This window comes from Rhipicephalus sanguineus, chromosome 4 (genome assembly GCF_013339695.2).
Source record: "Rhipicephalus sanguineus isolate Rsan-2018 chromosome 4, BIME_Rsan_1.4, whole genome shotgun sequence".
NCBI classification, from domain to species: domain Eukaryota; kingdom Metazoa; phylum Arthropoda; class Arachnida; order Ixodida; family Ixodidae; genus Rhipicephalus; species Rhipicephalus sanguineus.
The window spans coordinates 108285224-108305544 of NC_051179.1; the positions used below are offsets into that span (position 1 = coordinate 108285224).

Sequence of the window (20321 nt, forward strand, 5' to 3'; positions counted from 1 at the left end):
TGCTCTTACCAAATGAGCTACGGTGGCAGTTGTAATCGCTGTCCACTGTATACCATAGTGTGATTAGTTCAAAAAAAAATTTATTAGTAATAACTCTAATGATTACTGAACAAAATGTGATTTCAGTTGGCTCAGGGAATCTTGCTTGACAAAGGTGACTATATTGTCTCTCATCCTCCATTTTTATAGTTGGAGACAATCGTGAGCTTCATTTAGTATGAAACGTCGAGAATGATGCCGGTGCTGTTTTATACGCTGCACGCTTTCCTCGTCCTCTTGCAGGGCTCTGTCACCACGAGTGGGTGCTGTGCCAGCTGTGGCAGCTGATCCGCAGCGTTGGACCAGCCAGCGGTGTGCGTGCCTTCCTCGACCTGCTCGCCTTCACCACCAAGCCCAGTGGGCCCGAGTTCCGGTTGCTCGTGCTCTTCTGCGACTGTGCCACTCACCTGGTCACGTGAGTGTACTACAATCGTGGCTTTATACACGTTCCCACTATATCGTATTTTCTCGCGTTTATCTTCCCCATGTATATAGCTCGCATCCCCCAAAACAACCCGCAGAAAAACTAATAAAAAGCACACATGTTGCTTTAAAGCCACCTTTCCTGCATTGCTGTTAAGCCTTGCCGTGAAGCCGCTTTGCAGATGGAACTTTAACTTGCGCCCTGACCCCAGCTCCAAATGTGTGTATATTTTGTGTGGCTTATACGTGAAAAAATGCGGTACGTACGTAGACTACATAGAGACTTGCATAGACTTGCATAGAGACTTGCAGAAAGCTTAGAATAAGAGCATTCTTGAGCCATTGTGTATGCCTTGTAAATATGTAAAGAAATGATGATGTCCTGTCTATGCATGCTCCACATACTGCTGGGCTTTCGTTGTTTATGTGGCTTGTATGCATTGTCGTGCAAGTGTAGGTGATAGGTAATCTTTCGGTGTGCTAACAATTTGGTTGTCAATCCTGGCATGGACTTCAGCTAAACTTGTGTTGATGGCTCCACTCTTCGCTGTCACTTTAATAAACGGGGAATCACGCTTTGACTTCATCTCAACTAGCCTGAAATGCTAGTTATGTCAGTAAGTGGTGTCAGCTGCCGAGGTGGCCCACTGGTTACAGTGCTCGGCTGCTTTGTAAGTTCAATCTCAGCCATGGCAGTCACATTTCGATGGACGCGAAACGCTAGAGGCCTGTGTACTGTGAAATGTCAGTGCACATTAAATAACCCCAGGTGGTCGAAATCATCTGGAGCCCTTCACTATGGCATCTATTGTAGCCTCAGTGACATTGGGGCATTAAATGCCACAAACCAATGCGTAGTGCATCCATTCATTTATGCAGATAAGATGTACACCTTTATTTTTTTATTAAAATGTTTTAGAGAATTTTACTTGCTAGCCTTTATAGGGCTGATGATGGTGCCGAGGTTTTGCTGTGGTGGGTCTTTTGTACGTTTATTGTGCAGTTGGGATTGCTGGCCAACTGTGACATGCCTGCCTAAATTTGCCTTTATGTGTGCATGTAAACACAGTTTGAACATACAAGGGCTGAAGCAAGAACTTAAACTAACCTAACCATACAGGACCCAGCACTGCATTGGCACGTCCCACCAACTGGCCCCAGTGAAATGTGTTGTCCTTTGCGTGTGCTTGTGGTGCTTCCATCAAGCCTAGTGAATGAAGCCAGTGATCCAACTGACGGCTATATCCTGTGCTCCCGGCAGCATTCTGGACGACCTGGAGTTGTACGAGCAGCAGCGACCTTTCACCCTGGACGACCTCGTGGCCATCTCGGCGTTCCTCAACACGTTTGTCTTCCGCCTCGTCTGGAATGGACTCATTGGTGAGGGTGGCTCCTGTTCTTAATCTCAATTGCATTTCTGATTCATATTAGGCCAGAGGGCATTTTAGAAATGCGCTGGTCGCAAAAAATAGCAAGGACATCAGTCGCAAGAAAAGTTCTGGGCAGGACACATCTCACGATGAACGTCGATACAGATGTGATTTGCATTGAGGCAGTGTGGTAATGCACCACATTGCCACCACCAAAATGTACACATGTGAGGCATGTGCACAGCCAAGTTCTTCTCTCACACAGGGATGTGTGGTGAGAGAGCTGCACCATCTGTTGGTGCCACCAGAGCGTCAGGGCTGATGTTAATACGTTAACACAAGTCTTTCCAAATACAGTGGAACTTCGATTATACGTCCCCCGGTCCTGCGACGACCCGCGTTTTACGACGAATTGGCTTGGTCCCGGCAAAACCCCCATAGAAATAATGTATTAAAAACCTCAATTGTACGACGCAATTTTACGCCGGCCCCGCCTCGTACGACGCTTTGCTGGACTGTCCGAGAAAAAAAAAAGACCTACGATGACGCGGGCTGGCACGCAAACACACTGCGGCCGGGCGAAAAAAGTCGGGAAACCGAGGAACCGAGTTCGTATCCGCGCTGCCACCACAGGGCCTCTTCAATTTTTCGACACGCGGTCGGCCATAGCTAGCCAGAGCCAACGTTGGCCGGAGCCAGCCGGAGCGCATTCGTTTTGTCGCATTGCACTGCGCACTTCCGTTGTCGCTTTTTTTTTTCTCTCTCTCTTCTTTTGGGTGGTTTTGTAGTGACCGTGACCGTTGTGACCGCAGTGACCGTTGTGAGCAGATAACATGGCAGATAATCTCGAGCTCGCTTTCTAGTATACGATAACTTTCACTACATTTCGTGTCGTTATACCGGACGTGTTGAACGGCGATTGTTGAGCCAATGTTTGCGACAGCCGCGGGAACCGGAACTCGCCGCTGTCTAGCTACCAGAGGGCTGGGGCGTTTAGCCGCTCGCGATTGGTCGAAGCTTGCAAATCGAATAGGCCTACTGCCGTGCTGCCATTCAGCCATTCCTTCACGTGTTTGCCTCATCGGTTGGTTGTGCTGCGCCGCAGCTGCTGTGTCCACGTGCAAAATTTTCTGTGTTCGGTCATTGGTGTGCGAGGAAGCTTTCGAACTTTTGGTTGCGAGTGCTGCGTCTCGCAATGTCGCGGAACCGAAAACCGCTGACGCTCGGAGAAAAGCTTCGCATAATCGAGGAGGCAGAGAAGCGGAACGGAGCAACAAAGGCCAGCATTGCCCGCGACCTGAACATTCCCGAGTCGTCGCTGAAAACGATCCTCGCGAAGAAGGACAGCATCCTACTAAATGCGGCAAAGTTCGGCCTGAACAGGAAGGCCGCGAAAGATGGCAAATATGCTGCCATGGAGAAGGCCCTCGTTGAGTGGTTGCGTCAGGCCTGCAGTTCAGGAATCGCCGTGGATGGCGCAATTTTGAAGGAGAAGGCTGAGACAGTTGCATTGCGCTGCGGCATTGACGACTTTAAAGCATCCAATGGCTGGTTGGATCGCTTTAAAAAACGCAGTGGAGTTGTGTACAGCCGCTGCTGTGGAGAGAGCGCGTCAGTCAGCTCCGACACTGTAGAAAAGTGGACTGCATTGCTGCCGGAATTGATACGGGAATACAAACCGTCCGACGTGTTCAACGCAGACGAAACTGGATTATTTTATAATATGCAGCCAGAACAGACATTGGCATTCAAAGGAGAGAGCTGTCACGGGGGTAAGCGAAGCAAAGAGCGTCTTACCGTATTGCTTTGCGCTAATGAAGACGGCTCTGAAAAGCTTCCTGCCCTCGTGATCGGCAAGTTTGAGAAGCCGCGATGCTTCAAGAATTTGAAAAGGCTGCCGTGCCAGTACACGTTCAACCGGAAAACCTGGATGACGGCTGCTATGTTTTCTACATATCTGCAGCAGCTGGACTCCAAAATGGGGGCTAAGGACAGAAAGATTCTTCTTCTGCTTGACAATGCGCCATGCCATCCATCAGATATGTCGCATTTGAGAAATGTGAAAGTTGTATTTCTGCCCCCCAATTGCACTAGCCAGCTGCAGCCACTTGACGCTGGCGTCATCAAGTGCATGAAACAGAAATATCGGAAGTTTCTGGTGCAGCGTCGGCTGGCGGGCATGGAACGCAAGCAGTTGGATAAGAAACTTTCTGTGCTTGACGCAATGCACTACATTGCTAGTGCATGGGACGCAGTCACGCCAGAAACTATCGCCAACTCCTTCAGGCACTGCGGCTTTAATAGAAGTGGTGCTTGTTCTACCAGTGAAGCTGCACTGCCTGTTGACGATGAACCAGAGTTCGGCAGCCTGGAGCTGCCTGGATCTTTCGCGGACTATGTTGGTGCCGACGACGACGTTGCAGTGTGCAGTGAAGTGTCACTGGATGACATTATCGAAACTGTGCGTCCCGACACTGCGGGAACTTCCGACGAGGAAGAGATGGACGACGCTGCAGAGGCTAGCGTGTCCGTTCCGACTTACGCGGACGTGTTGTGCTACGTCGACCACATTCGGCGGTTTGCTTGCGCACGCGATGAGATCGGCGACTTGCTGCCAGATGTTGCAGCTATCGAAAGAAAGCTGATGCGTCGTGGCTGGGCAAACTCTCAGAAGAAAATCACAGATTTTTTTAAAAGGTGAGAAATAAAGGTTCGTTCACACCTCCGATAAAATGCGTGGTTGTCATTTTTTCAATTAATTTAATCTACGTTCCTCGGAGCAGCGTACGTTTGTGCCGCGGACTTTCTTAGGCATTATGTGCCCGCTGTTGTGGGGCAAAAATGACCGTCACTGCCTATATTCTCGGTTTTTCGATTATACGACGCCCGGATTATACGACGATTTTGCGCGGTCCCCTGAAAGTCGTATAATCGAAGTTCCACTGTATACAGTCCACGTGTCATAAAGTGTATGTGCATACAAGGCGCTTGTTAGTACAGACAGGTTTTCTCATTTGGTGTGGTCTGAATGTAATTATTAGCACAACAAATCCAACTTTTAACAGACATGGCTTTAATGGACTGTTGGTTATAGGAGAAAAAATTGACGGCAAGCATACCTTGCTGCAGCAATGTTTGCGAGTGCCAATGGGTCAGGTGCAACTGGGAAGAAGTGGGCTGCAAATTGAACGCACGTAAGCCAGGCATTCAGTATTCCTGTTGTTTAGTTGTCCTGCTGTTGTATACGGGTTCACTTAGTGCTTTTGCCTAATGAACTTGGTTTTTCTCCCACGTACATATTTGCAATGTCTGCCCCTCGGCTCGGTTTGGGTCGCTCTTCCAGTGCTCTTTCAGTGCACGTCATGGGTAAACAAGAGCAGTAGAAGCACTAAGCAAAATCTCTCCTTGCTCTAGCGACAACTACGAGTGTCTGGGAGCGTAGCACTGCTGCGGTGCAGCCATTGGCTCCCATGCACTCCAGAATGACAGGCTAGGCAGACAATCAATCAGTCCATTTGTTCATTTATTCCTCCAACACTGTCATCAAAATAACAGCCAGCCTGTTTTTGTGTGTGCCTGGGCTAACTCTGTATTGGAGTATAACAAAACCAAAATTCAAAGCAAACTAATACTAAAGACTAGGCATGGGCAAATAGTAAACTTGAGGTTCGAAGCAAATTCAAAGCAAATGGTGATTTGGTCGAATAATTTCGAATCGAATAGTAGTTCGAATAGCAGATATCGCATATTATTAAGAAAAATGAGTATTTTTGTCATGACCCAACTAACTTTGACAATATTTTGAAGAACTGGAACAATGGCATGTGTGAGTGACACTTTTTTGTTTTGAAGTGAAGTTGAAGCAACTTTGAATAGTAGCAACAACTTGTATAGCAGTAGCTAAGGTGCAAATTATAACTCGTACAATATGCTGCACTTTAAAAATTACTATACTTAGCACATAAAAGCTCATATAACACACTTTTAAACTTAAAAAATAATTAATTGAGGTGAAGTTAATAGTATGTACATTTAACATTGAAGTGTGGCTTCACGGCAGTGCGGATTTTTCTTGGATGGGTGGTTTCACGGCGTAGCACGCCCACGCTGCTGTGAAACCATCTTTAAAAAAGCTTATACAGTAAAAGCTCGTTAATTCAGATTTCATGGGACCGGAAAAACTGTCCAAATGAACCTAACCTCTCTTACATCAATGCACTTTCATTTTATTGAGGACTATGTAAATCCCGTAATTATTTTGCATAAGAGCAGTGCAAAAGCTGCTATTTTCGTCATTTGCCACTTCGTTCACGATGTGAACACGGCTCAAGACCTCCATGTATTTTAAGCCGAAACGCTGAACCCATACCTTACTACGACCAATAGTGTGATTGAGGATGGTAACCACACCTGTCTGAAAGCCTGCGGTCCTTTCGGCTGTCCACAAACACCGATTTTGCTACTTTGAGTCGCATATTTGCGGCGCTTCGTGCTTGGTGCACCGAATTAACCAGGTTGCGGCCAAATATGACTGAAATAACAAAAGTTTGATGCCATTAAACAATGTATACGCTGGAGAGAACATGTTTAAATTATCCGATTATCCGAATTAATCAGGGTCGAATTGACGTGCTTTTACTGTGTTGACTCAAATATACATATATTCATTCATTGAGAATTACTTCAAAATTTCGAATAATCTAAACTCGCGTCGAAGTGAATCCGAACACTGTAATAATCGTGAGAATATTCGAAGTGCCCGAATATTCACCCATCCCTGCAAAGACCCATAAAAATCAAGAGCCTTTACATTGGACATGCATGCAAAAACAGTCAAAAGTACTCGTGAAAGCTCAGAAGACTATGGTTTGCTCTCATGAGCTTCATTTTTTGTTCTCACTGTGTCACATGCGACAACTATTGCCTTTGTGCAACTCACGATAAAGTGGTCTTGCTTTTTTTGCCTGTGCAGATTTGAAGACTGTGAACACAAACCAGCTATTCTGCTCGTGTCACACGCTACTGATGGTGCTGTACAAGCGCGACTGTCGGCGCAGTTATACTCCGCCGGATCACTGGCTTATCAAGTACGCACCACTTGACCGACGGAGCACATCCAGCATGCTTACTGTACATAAGCACAACATGCCTGCAGACTCTATGGCTTCCCATAGCTTTACTTCTCGTGCATGCTGTATTTTCTTGGATATAGCCTGCACCAAAAAACAGAAAAATGTGCTTAAAAAGTGGAGTGCAGTTTATATGCAGGGGTTGCATGCATTTTTTAAATTTCTGTAGAGTTAATGTTAGGGATGCGGGTTATACGCGAGAAAATATGGTATGTGATTATTGCCATCTTGTTTTGTGTGCGCTGCAGGCTGAATTTCTCATCCAGCATTTGAATTCAGTGAACAGGCAATAAAAGCTGCAAGGGAGTCTGGCCACCTCATGCAGTTAAAAACAAAAGGCAATGTACAAAATATATTGTGCGTATAATGCAAAACACACTGTAACACACTGTTGTGTACCACATCACCCAACAATGGTCAAAATAATAACAAGATCACCATGGAAAAATTTCGCAGTGCAACAGGAGGGATTGTGCAAAATTTGCTGTTTGATGTGTTGCTATGGCTAGCTTTCACCTATGCTTTCAGATTTTCTTATCATGCCAGTTAACGCTCGGTTTTGTAATTCCCGACTTGAATATAAGCCTTTAATGACACACATTGTCATTCTCTTCCCTGCCTTTCTTTCTTCCCCCAATAATCTAACCATATCGTGCATATCTCGACTACTAACCAGTCAATACTTCCATCTGCCTTGAATACCAGCAGTTCTTGAAAGACAGGCGTGGCTTGCACGGCCAATGTTGCAGATAATCTGCAGCTTGCGCAATGGTTGAACGAGGTATCTGGTTGCTTGATGTGCGTTTGCTTCTATGTACACCAAGTGTTGAAGGTCGCACGATAGCAAGTTTCTGGGTGGTTGCACTCATTCAAGTTGCCTCTTGCCTTGAGAAACAAACAGAGATTGTGAACACTTATAAACTCTATCGGCCATAAGTAAATTCATAAATTAACTTATGTTTATGATTTTTCTTTATGTTATGACAATGTAAATTTTGGGAAAAATTTCACACTGCCCTATGAAATCCAAATTGCCGAGATTTCGCCGAACCTAGGTTAACCATGGCACCCCTTCAGTGCCATGGTTAACCTAGGTTCGTCTCGACTTGGTACTTAATTGTGCTGGTAAATGGCGGCACACATCAGGCTGGGCAGCAGAAGCATGACTGAGTTCATTTAATAGACCCTTTTCATATTCCGCAAGTGCACTTCCCTGTGCTGCACCTTTGCTCAACTAATGGTGGCACCTGTTGTGCTTCATATGGAGAGGAGGTCCTAGAAGCACATGCTGGGGCTTGTCTACGATGCGTGTTCATGTCAAGAGAGCAGAGTCCACATTTTCCGCGTCATAGCGCAAGTAAATTGCGCTTGAACACGCTATTTGCAGAAGCGACTAGCCGCCATTAGTTGGACTAACTGCATAGCAGGAAAGCTAGCTTTACGATTATGAAAGGGGTCTATTGAAAGTTTTTGGCAAGACGGGTCCATAGTAAAAGAATTTGGCCATTTTTGGTCAGAATTTTGCATAACAGCGTAGCATGGAGAAGATGGAGAAGCCTCTGTGGTCAGAACAGTCTCTTACTGTGGCATGCCTCATAATAATTGCAAATTTTTCTGCACCTAAAAATCGCAGATTGTAGTTTATCTCTGTTGTCTCTGCAGGGACGTGAAGGTGAGCACGTTCATGAGCGACCTCGAGAAGGGCAAGAAGGCAGCGCAGGTCCTGCTGCAGAAGGTGCCCCACATCATTCCACACAAAGAGGTCAGTACAATTCAGGTGTCACATTTTGGCCGGCACTAGCTTCAGTCATCCTGTCTTTTCATTGAAACAGTAGCTCACTGCCTGCCCAGAAATTATACACAGCACCGACACCTTTCCAGAGTAGTGGCCGTACCATATTGGCCAACCACGAAGGTGGCAGGTTTCATCATGGCATCCAGTTTGCTGGCCACTTAAAGTGCCAGTAGCTCTGAAATCAAGCAGATAAGTTCTTTCTGTCTACGAAATGCAAGATATTTTACTGTTCTCTTTTAAGCAAGTTTTACCTGTTTGCAGCAATAAAACATCAGCTGTCCAGGTACTTTTGTTATTTAACAGATATAGCGTATGTGCATGATTGTAGGTCGAACCGTTTTGATCTAAATTTGAAATCTGATGTTGGGGAGTCGACTTACAATCAAAACGAAAATAGTGCCACCAGTTACGGCGCGACAAACGAGAAGTCAGGAACGTTGTGGCATGGTTACGACATTGTTTGCATTCCAACTCTACCTGTAACATATACTGTATTTTATCGCATATAACCCGCACCTTCAGCAACGATTTGTGGAAAATTTCCTAAAAATGATCCGCGCGTATTGCCACAAAGCTAGCTTCTCTGCGTAGCTGTGAATCACTGCCATAAAGCCGTCTTTGCACACCGGCATTTGCATCCCTTGTCTTGACTTTACAAAATATGTTGCGGGGCTAGTTGGTGATACTTTCTTACTTCAAATATTACAGCACTGCTTTTCACGAGAACAGGAGAGAGAAGTGCATGGCAGGGCGGGCGCTGACTCCAAATATGGAGTCAGCACCCATCCAGGTATGGATGACAAGTGAGCATGTGTAGTCAGTCTAGCGACTGCGTAAATAAGTTGTCCTTGTGAAATGTGCTCTCGTGTCTTTTTTTTTTTTGCCGTGCGATTTTTGGGGGGTCGTCCTACATTTGAGTCAACTCACAATCGTGTAAATACGGTAGTAGAAGATCCATAAATGGAAATAGCTTAAGCAGAATTGCTGTTTAAACTAAACAACCACCACTAATTTGGTCAATTGAATGATGAAAAAGAAAGCTTCATTAGTTGAAAATAATACCTTGGTATCATTCTGTGAATGAAACCTTTTGTACTGGCAAGACCCTTCAAGAAACAATAGACCCTAAAGGATTACGTTTTTGAGAAAGAAGGAGGATCTGAAAATCTTGTCTGTCTTCAATAAAGGGTACTGTAGTGTCTGTAAAAATTTCTTGCATGGATTGAAGCAAGCGGCAATTGATGAATTTTTAATGCATGGTACATAAAGTCACCCACTGACTAGGACATCTACGATTATCTGGGGTTTACTTTCCGACGCTTAACCTTCCTGAAAATAATGTTAAAAATTTGGGTCACATACAGTGCAGCACTCATACAGATGTGTCTCAGTAAACAAAAGCTCCTATTGCACTGAACATAGTATTTCCTTGGTTTCTTCTGGCTCCATTCACGATTGTGTTGTATAGTATGTAAGCAGATTGCGAAGTGTCCACATATCAGAGGAAATTCAGACCTCATCTGTTGTCGTCTCATTACACTTGTCCTGAAATGGCAACTTAATATGCTTGTGTGGATATTCAAGCGCTTTTAATATTCAATCGAATCCTACAGTACTTGAATTCACCTCAACATCAATGTAATATTTCTGAAAGCTCAAAGTATTATAGTCGGATGGAACTTTAAAGTCCACGGCATTTCTTCCTCAAAGGCGGATGCTCACAAGCCTGCACCAATAGGCGCCCACTCCGGATTGACATCATGAGCCGGACAGCCGGTGACCCCGCCTTTGGAGAACATTGCTAAGTGCATGAGCAGGACTGTTTCTTTAGTCGTGGAGGCAATCCGCTGCCGCGCTTTGGTCGTCTGGGTGGGGCCTCTCCGGACTTCTTTAGTTGTATCCGACCGTAGAAACGAACAAGTAGATGCATTTCACCTCATGTAGCCCTCTTGAAAAGGTGGTTTTACTGCAGCGCATGGCCGTTATGCCATGAAACCGCCTATTAAGGAGAAATCCACACTGCTGCCAAGCCACACTTCAAGGTTAAGTGTGCGTATCACCTGCACCCCTATTCTTTTTTCTTTCTTTTTTCGTAAAGCTTAAAAAGCGTGTTATACTGCCCTATGTGGACTAAGGATGGCAGATTTTGAAATGTAACATATCTTACTGCTTATAAATTGCACCCTACTACTATTCAAATACTACTCCTAGTATTCAAGCTGGCTTCGAAATTACTATACGTCACCAATTGCGTTTCACTCTGACTTCGCTTCAAACCAAGAAAGAGATATTCGCACAAACCTAGTAATTTCTTTTTCTTATTTTTACGTTGTTTCAACACGCTGCTCACATGCTGTGAAGAAGGAACTTGACTTGTTTCATTTTTCTGTACCTGCTGTCACTTTATCGTGCCTTGGTTTATTCCTGGCTCATGCCAAACCGCTTTTGAACTTGCACGCAGAGGGTGGTCCTGTTCCGAAAATACGTGACCAACGAGAAGACGGTGTTGGGCCTCACTGAGTCTGCCTGTGCGCTGTCCCAGTCCACGCTCATCACCGTGCACAGAACGCGCATCGTCGAGGTCGGTACGCCAGAGTGGCAATGCACATTTAAGACACGAGGACCTTGTTTGCTTTCGTCTTTTGGCATTGTCGTGGCCGCTATTGTGGATGCAGGCCTCGGCTGTGGCTAGTTTGTTAGTATTGTATACTTTAGGGAAATTATTCCACAGGAAAGTGAGAGTACACTACTTTTTTTCGTTTGCCATTGAAATCGCAAGTGTTCACAAACCTAAGTTTGGCTCATTTGTGCAAAAGCAGAAACATTTGGGCAGCTATGTGAAAAAAGGGAAGTGATGATGAGCGAGCGATCATCATTAATGTGACCATAATGATGATGATTTGACAGTGAAGGCAGCAGCTGTTGATTACATATGTATCGTAAGTATGGGACAATGAAGCAAACATGCTCTCGAGCTTTTTAACTGCTGTCACAGCATAATGATCTCTGAAAAGGTTACACTAAAGCAGTACATGAGGTCATTCAAAACCGTGATAGGACAAAGGAGAGGCTAGTGCATCGTAAATCCATCATTCCCATAAATTCCCATAAATTCCCACAAAGGGGGAGCACTGCCACAGTAATGGTGAATGCAGACACTGATGTAAAATTTCTGTCTTATTGTGATTATTTCTATGTCCACTCCAGGATGAAGGCCTTTCCCAGTGATTTCCAATTTGCCCAGTCCTACGAGAATGGACTCTGCTTGATTCCAGTGAACTTCTTAATTTTGTCACCCTACCTCGTAATAATGAGGTTCCATACTCGGCTGCGTTTCCAGTCTCTCGGTGTCCCTTCCGTTGCTCTAAATGACCATCTGTCCTACGCGTTATGTGGCCTGCCCAGACTCATTCTTTTTCTTCTTAATGTCAGCTAGAATGTTGGCTACCCTCGTTTGTTCTCTTTCTGTCTCTTAATGTCACACCTCTTTCTATCCTCTATTGTTATGCCTGTTTTGATTTTTCACAATATAGATTTCTATCCTGTATAATAGTTATTTCTATGTTGAATTGTGTCCAGTGTGCCTGATATGAAACCTTCTTTTTATCACGAAAGTTCCATGGTAGATGATTAGCAACAAGTCTTCAAAAGAACTAGGATACAGTGTTTTACACGTCACTATCATTCACTGTGTGGTGGCTTAGTGTGCCCTCCCATTTCTCCCTGCTCTTGTTTTCTTGTATCTGGGATGATGACCAGTGTGCCTGTGTAGGCACATTAAATTTTTCAGGCACAGAATTTTTAAAAATGACAATTGAAAAAATAAAATAAAAATGTATAAAAACACTTGGATTCAGACATATAATGGCAAGCAAGTTACTTTGGGCTTTAGTTTGACTGTGAAGTGTTATCTGTTTTCTTTATTCTTGCCTTGTTTTGTTTTTTTCTTTTTTGCCTCTCAGGATGGCTATCAGCAGCTGGCCATGCTCCCTACACAAGGTCTCAAAGGTGTCATCAGAGTGCGCTTCATCAATGAGCAGGCAAGTTGAGGTGCAATCATGGATTAAAAAGGAACGCATAGTAGTAACAGTTTTTCAGGAACTTCTATTTCACTTGTAATAATAATGAATGTGTGATAATAATGTATGTATGATGGTGCATTTAGTGACAATAGAGTTCTCAGAGAGTAACTTATTAGTCTCAACTGAATTATGGTTGCACTGTGACATCCTTTTACGAGGAGGATGCTTCTGCCCTTATAGCTTGAGTTTTTGGAGTCTGTTTTATTTGTGTTTCTGTGCAGTTTTGTACATTGTCCTATGAGCAGCATTCAAATAGTGAACAGGAAAAAGAATAATAAAATCTGGTCAAAACGCCTTTTACACAAAAATACATGAGACAGCAGCATCCAAGTACTGCAGCTGGTTTCTGTACTGCACTCTGACTTCGATTATGACTATGCTGAGAGCAGTCTTGCACTCATACACTTATAATTAAGTACACGTTAAAGAACCCCAGGCAGTCAAAAATTAATCTGGAGCTCCTCACTACAGAGTGTTTCACATTCATATTGTGGATCTGGCATGTAAAACCCCGTAAATTATTATTACCAGCCTGCTATTTATCCGGGCCAGAGAAAGCGCATCAGAGTCAAACATGCCGCCACTAGCCAGAGCATTTGGAGGCTGAGATGGGAAGCATATCGCCTGTTGCAAGCAAACAAGGCAGGCAGGCATCGAACAATAGCACACTTTTCACCATGGCCTCGGCTGATGTCACACCGACAAGAGAAGCTGCAGAAGCCATGTGACCAGAACTGCATCAGATTTTGGTCATGCTCATAAGGTGGAGTGCTTTGGAGTGCTCTGAGGTGAAGCAGGGTTGTCTGAATGGACTTACCATATGTGTTCGGACCGCTTGATTTGTATGAGCCTTATGTGATGTGTGTCACCAGAGTGCTCTGGAGCATTCGAAAATGACCAGTCAAATCTACCGTAAGTGTGGTGTAGTGTTGAATGTATATTTCCGTCTTGAATAAATCAAATGTTGCTAATGTGGGCTAAGCTGTAAATGCAACGATGCATTGCAATCATCTGAAAATTATTTGTAGTATTTGAATTTTATGTATTAGTGCTAGTGCATGCACTTAACCTGAACCTGCCACAAATGCTCTGGTATTGTTTGCTGCATCATTATTGGTTCTTATTATTATTGTTTTCATCAGTGCCTTGTTGTTTGCATTGCATTGCAGGGACTAGACGAAGCAGGCATTGACCAGGATGGTGTCTTCAAAGAGTTTCTGGAGGAGACGATCAAGAGGGTTTTCGACCCCTCCCTCAATTTGTTCAGGGTGAGTGCTGCATGTTCTTCCTTCACTTGACTGCAGCATGACAATGGGATATAAAAACTCTTGTTTGCTGTGTGGTGTACTGTGTGGCGTCGCATACTCACAGGAATACCAACCACTGCTGTTTCGGACTTTGAGAACCACAGGGCCATGTCAGGTGTTGCTTTGCATATTCTAATGTGTATCTCTGCATTCATTAAGCTCTAAAGTTATGCCATAATTGGGCCAACGCTGGTCTAAATTGCGTGTTTTTGCAGAATTTTCCGCCCCTTGAATGAGGGCTTCATGCATGTTTCGTTTGTTTTTTTTTTTTTAGCCATCCACACTGTACTTTCTATCTATTATTTCTCATTTGTGGGACTGTCTCTCTGGTTCTGTCACTGCAGGCCACCTCCGAGCAGCGGCTCTACCCTTCGCCGACCTCGTACATTCACGAAAATCACCTGTCCCTGTTCGAGTTTGTGGGCAAGATGCTCGGAAAGGCCGTCTACGAGGTGAGGCATCGCAGTCGGCGTTGTTTTACTGCGACAGCAATTGATTGGGAACCCGCGTCACCTTCACGCCATTGCCACCGTCGTGTTGTCTTGCCAATGGGCAGCCCGTGCGCCGAATGCACGTCTGGAAATGCGCATTTTGTTTGCCCACAAAAATGAGGTGAGGTGGATGCACTTTCAATGCTGCTCACAACTGCCTCGATGGCGGGGCAGGGGAAGCATTCTGCTTTCCACCACTGGCGTGCACGTTGTGTGCGTGCACTCTACGTTTTCTGAAGCACTTTTGACGAGTGCCGTGCACGTTGCCACGCAAGTGTGCCTCATGAAAGTGCGGTGCAGCATCTGCGTGCCATGTGGCCCTTGCTAGTCGAGAAGGGCAGCAACAAATTAGAATGCCTTTTCAACGAATGTGCACTTAGTAAAAGGGAGGCTAGTTTTATCATTGCAATAACCCTTATCGTTATACAGTGAAACCTCTGTGGTACGATCACAGCACATACGAATTTCGGGGTGATACGAATTTTTCGTAGGTCCCGGCCAAGGTCCATTGGCCTGCAATGTAACGGAGTACGGTTGTTGTGAACCAATTTTCACTCAGTGACGTTCGATACGAACGTACGCTACCGCCCAGGTACGAAGAGGTGCTGTCCGCGCTGTCGCGGAAGAGGCGCCAAGCACGTGCGAGCGTGGGAACGCAAGCGTGGGCATGCACGCTGCACCGCCAAATCGTCAGAATCACGGCCGGCCTCCAAGATTGTGTGCACGAATCTTTGAGGCTCTTATGTGCCTCCGTGTGTCTTCGCGTTTAGATTACAGAGGACATTAGCGCCATGCTTTCTTTTCTAACGCGCTGACACGGGCTGCGGTCATTGTTACTGTGTTTACACGTGCCTGCCTCGTGCATCAGACATTTTTTTATCGATGATGTTGTACCAACAAGCCCAAATGGATACTCTGCCCAAATTCACAATATCATTATAAAGCACGCTGTAGTGAAGGACTCTGCATTGGTTTAGACTACCTTGGGTTCTTTAACGTACACCTAAATCTAAGTACACGGGTGTTCTTGCACATTTCTCTCATTCAACTGTGGCCACCACAGCAAGGTATTACAACGCACTTCTTGAAGCTTAGTACCTTAACACAGTAGCTGCTAACCCACCATTGCAGGTTGGTTTGGGACATTAGACCAATCAATCATGCTGTTTTGTTTTTCTATGCAGGGCATAGTGGTGGACGTTCCATTTGCGTCCTTCTTCCTGAGCCAACTGCTGGGCCACCAGCACAGTGCCCTGTACAGCTCCATCGACGAGCTGCCCTCACTCGACGCAGACCTCTACCGGAGCCTTACCTGCGTCAAGGTACTCGCACATTTTGTACATACAGTCAAACCTCAATAGATTGAATGCAGGTATTGAATGACCGCCTATATTGAACTCTTTACGTGTCACCTTGAAAACCACATGCAGTTTTGATTTGTAAGTGCATAAGCATTTCTGTGCTGACTCAACGAGAAAATTGCCCGTCTGTCAGATAAGACAAACGCCGGTATAAAAATATAAGTGAATAAAAGTGCTTGAGTTTGAATCGTGCCTCCACCCATGCCCTGAAAGCAAATGTCTTGAAGGGGCCTCTCACCAGGTGACGACAATTTTGAGTTGATGAGCACAATTTTGATTTGACGAGCATACTGGGCGTTCACGATCACGTCTGCCAAAATTTGCAACTCTACGCGCTGCAGAAATGAGTCAAATTTCAAGCTGAACGCTGCTTGCCCTTCTTCTCGCGGGAGCGCGTCCAGAGAATTAGGGGATTACGTGCACGATGGAGTGGCCCTGCGTAGAAGGTAGTGCTGCGACGTCTGCCCTCTCCGTAGACAACTGTGCTCTGACGTCGCCAACAGTAGCACGTGACTCTGCGATAATTATTTGGCACATGTGTGGTTTGTGCAATTTGTTGCTTGAATAGAGGAATAAAACTTCAGAGAAATAATGAGACACACAAAGGGAATGTGTGCATCTTTTCATTTTTTTTCTCCGTGAATTGCAGCGAGATGTGAGGCTAATGTGCCTCCGTTTCACATGCATTCGTGTCCTCGGAGTTAGCGCATCAAGCAGACGCCAGCACTGGAAACGAAAGTAATGTTCTGCACTCATTAGGCTCATTTATTCTCCCGCGTCCACCTAAATCTTCATGTCGCACTGGCTCTTGATACCGCTAAGTCGTGTGCCTGTACAAACGTCACAGCTTTCATGCCCGTCCCACAGAAACAGGCAGGGCACCATAGAGAATGCCGATGCTTCGCCCATGGCCGCAACATTAGGCAGTCTTACAATAGCATATGCTAAGTTAGCGTTAGTGTTTGCGGCCCACTGTTTCCGTCACTTAACGGGAGCCCGCAAGCGTACGCATGTGCAGTTGCGCGAAAAGCTAAGGCAAAGCATTGCGTACGCTATTCTAAAACTGCCTACTATTAAAAATTGGCCGCGTATCTGCGTGCTACGCTGCAAATGCCGCCGAAAGATGATAGACGAGCGCTGCGTCGCTGCGTGAGATATGGGCACCATCTGGCATACGTCGGGAAACATGAGCTTGTGCAGAGGGTTTCCTTCCTCCGTGGCAGAGGGCGTTCGTCGCCGTCATAGCATGGCATTTTCAGCGCAGCTGCATTTTCCAGCATAGCCGCATTTCAGCGCAGCAGCTTAAGAAAATAGGGTCTTTAAAATTGCGTATCTATGTATTTTCTGGTAAAGGAACACACCACCTAATACTTACGTAGTGATGTTGCGCTCAGATATTCGTAACGTTTGCTTTTTGATCGACAATGTACACAAGTATGAACCTACACACCAGTTCAAGATGGCTGGCCCTTGGGCAAGTGGTTCAACTTTCGCCGGCTGGCTGAATCGGGTGACAGACAGACAGACAGACAGACAGACAGACAGACCAAAATTTCTGGGCAAGTTCCTCAAGAAAGACTATCGTCTTTAAAAATAGGTAGCGGCCGTGCAACGCTGCTCGCGTGCTCAGGCTGGCTCGGGCACGTCATGCACAGTGCAAAACAAATGCAGCAAGATAACACTGTCTAGGAAGGCTTCAAGTGAGTGGCATAAAAGCCACCTGGAGGACAAGGCGTAAAGCCGACAGGGAGGACTGTACGCATCAGGAAAATTCAAACTTCGCGAAGTCTTAATGCCAGGCATGCGTTCCGGTGGTCTTGAGGTGCATACGCCATAGGACAGCGTTCCATGGCACGTGCATGAGTGCTGTAGAGAAGATGAAATGCTGATGAGTGCTAGAGAGAATACGAGAGACACCATGCCGTTGCCACCCGAAAACGGCATTCCAGGAACTGCCGCTACCTGCAATAAAATTCAACACCTGCACATCACTTAGACAACTCCCAAAGGAGATTCTTGATAGCTGTGGTAGCGCAAAAAAACAGGACGAAGAATATGCCATACCAACAAGCCCGAGGTGCAACTTTAATCCCAAAGGAGATTCTGCATGAATTTTTAAATTTCAAACTGGGGGTCGATGTAATGCAGATGTATCAAACTCTGCCACCTTAAAGCAGGTGTGCTGCAATGCTATCAACTGAGAATGTCAAGGTAATTTAATGTATGTCTCCGACACCACCGCTCGTTATGGTTTGCAAGAACTCTGGTCCCCGATTGTATAACATAATTCAACCCCAAGTGCACATCAGGCTTTCGCCTTCAAATGTTACAGAAAGTGTAACATACTGCCTAATTTTTGAAAATTCATTTCTGCCACTATTCAATTTCTACTAGACTCAGTCTCAAAGATCACTATTTGAAACTCCCGTTTACAACAAGTATCAGATATATCCGACGTATTTTCATGTAGAACAGGACCTCTTTATAACTAGGTTCAACTGTACAGGCACCAACAAAGCACAGCTGACTGATCTCTCAACCATTGTAATGCTTTTGCACAAGAAAACGCTATTCATTATTATAAGTGATGCCTTTTACGATCTATGGGCAGCTGTCACTCTCATCCCATCAAACTTGTGTGCAGCACTACGAAGGGGACGTGCAGGACCTCGACCTGACCTTCTCTCTCAATGAGGACTGTATGGGCAAGCTGGTCACCCACGAGTTGGTACCAGGCGGCAAGGCCATACCGGTCACAAACGAGAACAAGTGAGTGGCCAATTGTTGTTTATTTATTTATTTCAACAATGCTTCTACTGGGGCTAGTTGGTACATTGTGCTGTTTACTGCATAGTTTTTTGTCGTTGGCCTTTTTTTTATTGTCTGTAGCTTGGAAACCACTGCTGTTAACTGGTTTACTTATATGTTTGTTCCTTTCTTTTTTTACATACCGCAACCCTGTTCAGAGCTATTGCTGGAAAAGGTGAAAATGTAAGATTGGTATAAGTTCAAAAGAAATTGAGAATTATTTAAGATGGGTTAAGGCAGCTACATTTCAATCAGGTATGCAGAATCGTAGAAGTGAATGTGAATATGAAAAAAATGTGATGGTGGCAGCTCACAAATAAAACCTGGCATTGTTTTCCAGTATTGAGTGCCCGCAGAAAAAGACTGTGTTTGTACTGTGTGCCTTGGAGGCTGGTTTGTACCAGGAGGCTGAAGTTTTAGGGCGCACTATCCTCTAGCTGAAAAATACACTCACAAGTGAAAGGTGTGTGTCAGCACACGTTTTGCTGGTAAAGCTGTGCAACATCATTCGTGCAGCCTTGGATACAAAAAGCATGTTGCGTGTGAGAGTGATCAATTGCAAACAGTGACATTTCATAAAGTGGGTTGTTCAGTGAAGATCATTGGCACTACGTAAAACAACGTATGACAGTGTTGCTGGTGCTCCAAACAAAGCGTCTTGTGTTACCGTGTCTAGCAGCACAGGCATGACCATTTGTAAAGGCTTCCGTTTCCAGCTGTTAACCTTTTGACACGCTATGTTCACAATTGTGTGCACCACTTGCTTTTGTTAGTTGTATAGACTAGTGGCTAAGAAAGAGCCAGATACATTGAGCTTTGGATGAATTGAGCCTCCTGCATAATAAATTTGTCTTCATTTAACTTCATTTTGCAGTGTACTGTTACATACAATTACTTTGCTGACGGCACTACCACGTTCAACGAGTCATTCGGCGTTCCGCTTCCCGCGAACCATGTTTAAAGTGTAACTTTTCTTTGCTCAAAATTGACATAACCGAAAACTCATTCGCACTATATTTCTAGCCTGAGATTTGATTATATTTATGCAAAAACAAGGCATGAATGACTTCAGAATAAATAGGTATTTAAGTACAATTTAATTTGGAATAGTTCCTATAGCAGGCATAAATTAGCATGTTATGACATTAATTTTGTTGCAATAGAACAGGGGTCTCAAACCTGCGGCCCGTGGACATTTCCCTAGCGGCCTGCGGCTTCACTGTGAACAAAATGTACGTGACATGTTACTCGCATTATTAACAAATGTTGCTCGCTATAAAAAATGTTACTCGGCAAACGTTACTCGCATTATTTACTCGCCTGTTGCAAATAACGCTTTGTTCACGTAAGCTACAGAGACGGGACAGGTCTCGGGCATGTTTTTTCGTGAAGTACCCCATGCGGCCACTATGTGTTAAAACCAGAGCTGTGCGAATAGCAAAATTTCGGATGCGAAGCGAATTCGAATATTGAAATGCGAGTGCGAATCGAATAGAATATTTTTCGAATATTTCTC

The 20321-nt window shown here is 44.9% G+C and overlaps 1 protein-coding gene across 1 annotated transcript in view; it reads left to right on the forward strand.

Annotated features, from left to right (window-relative positions):
* Window positions 1–20321, forward strand: part of LOC119390540 (ubiquitin-protein ligase E3B-like) — an 85184-nt gene that overhangs the window by 56366 nt on the left and 8497 nt on the right. The window contains 10 exon segments of the mRNA XM_037658149.2: window positions 283–454; window positions 1724–1842; window positions 6805–6919; window positions 8624–8723; window positions 11218–11337; window positions 12719–12796; window positions 14008–14106; window positions 14490–14597; window positions 15821–15958; window positions 18642–18766. Of these exon segments, the coding sequence (XP_037514077.1) occupies window positions 283–454; window positions 1724–1842; window positions 6805–6919; window positions 8624–8723; window positions 11218–11337; window positions 12719–12796; window positions 14008–14106; window positions 14490–14597; window positions 15821–15958; window positions 18642–18766 (1174 nt within the window).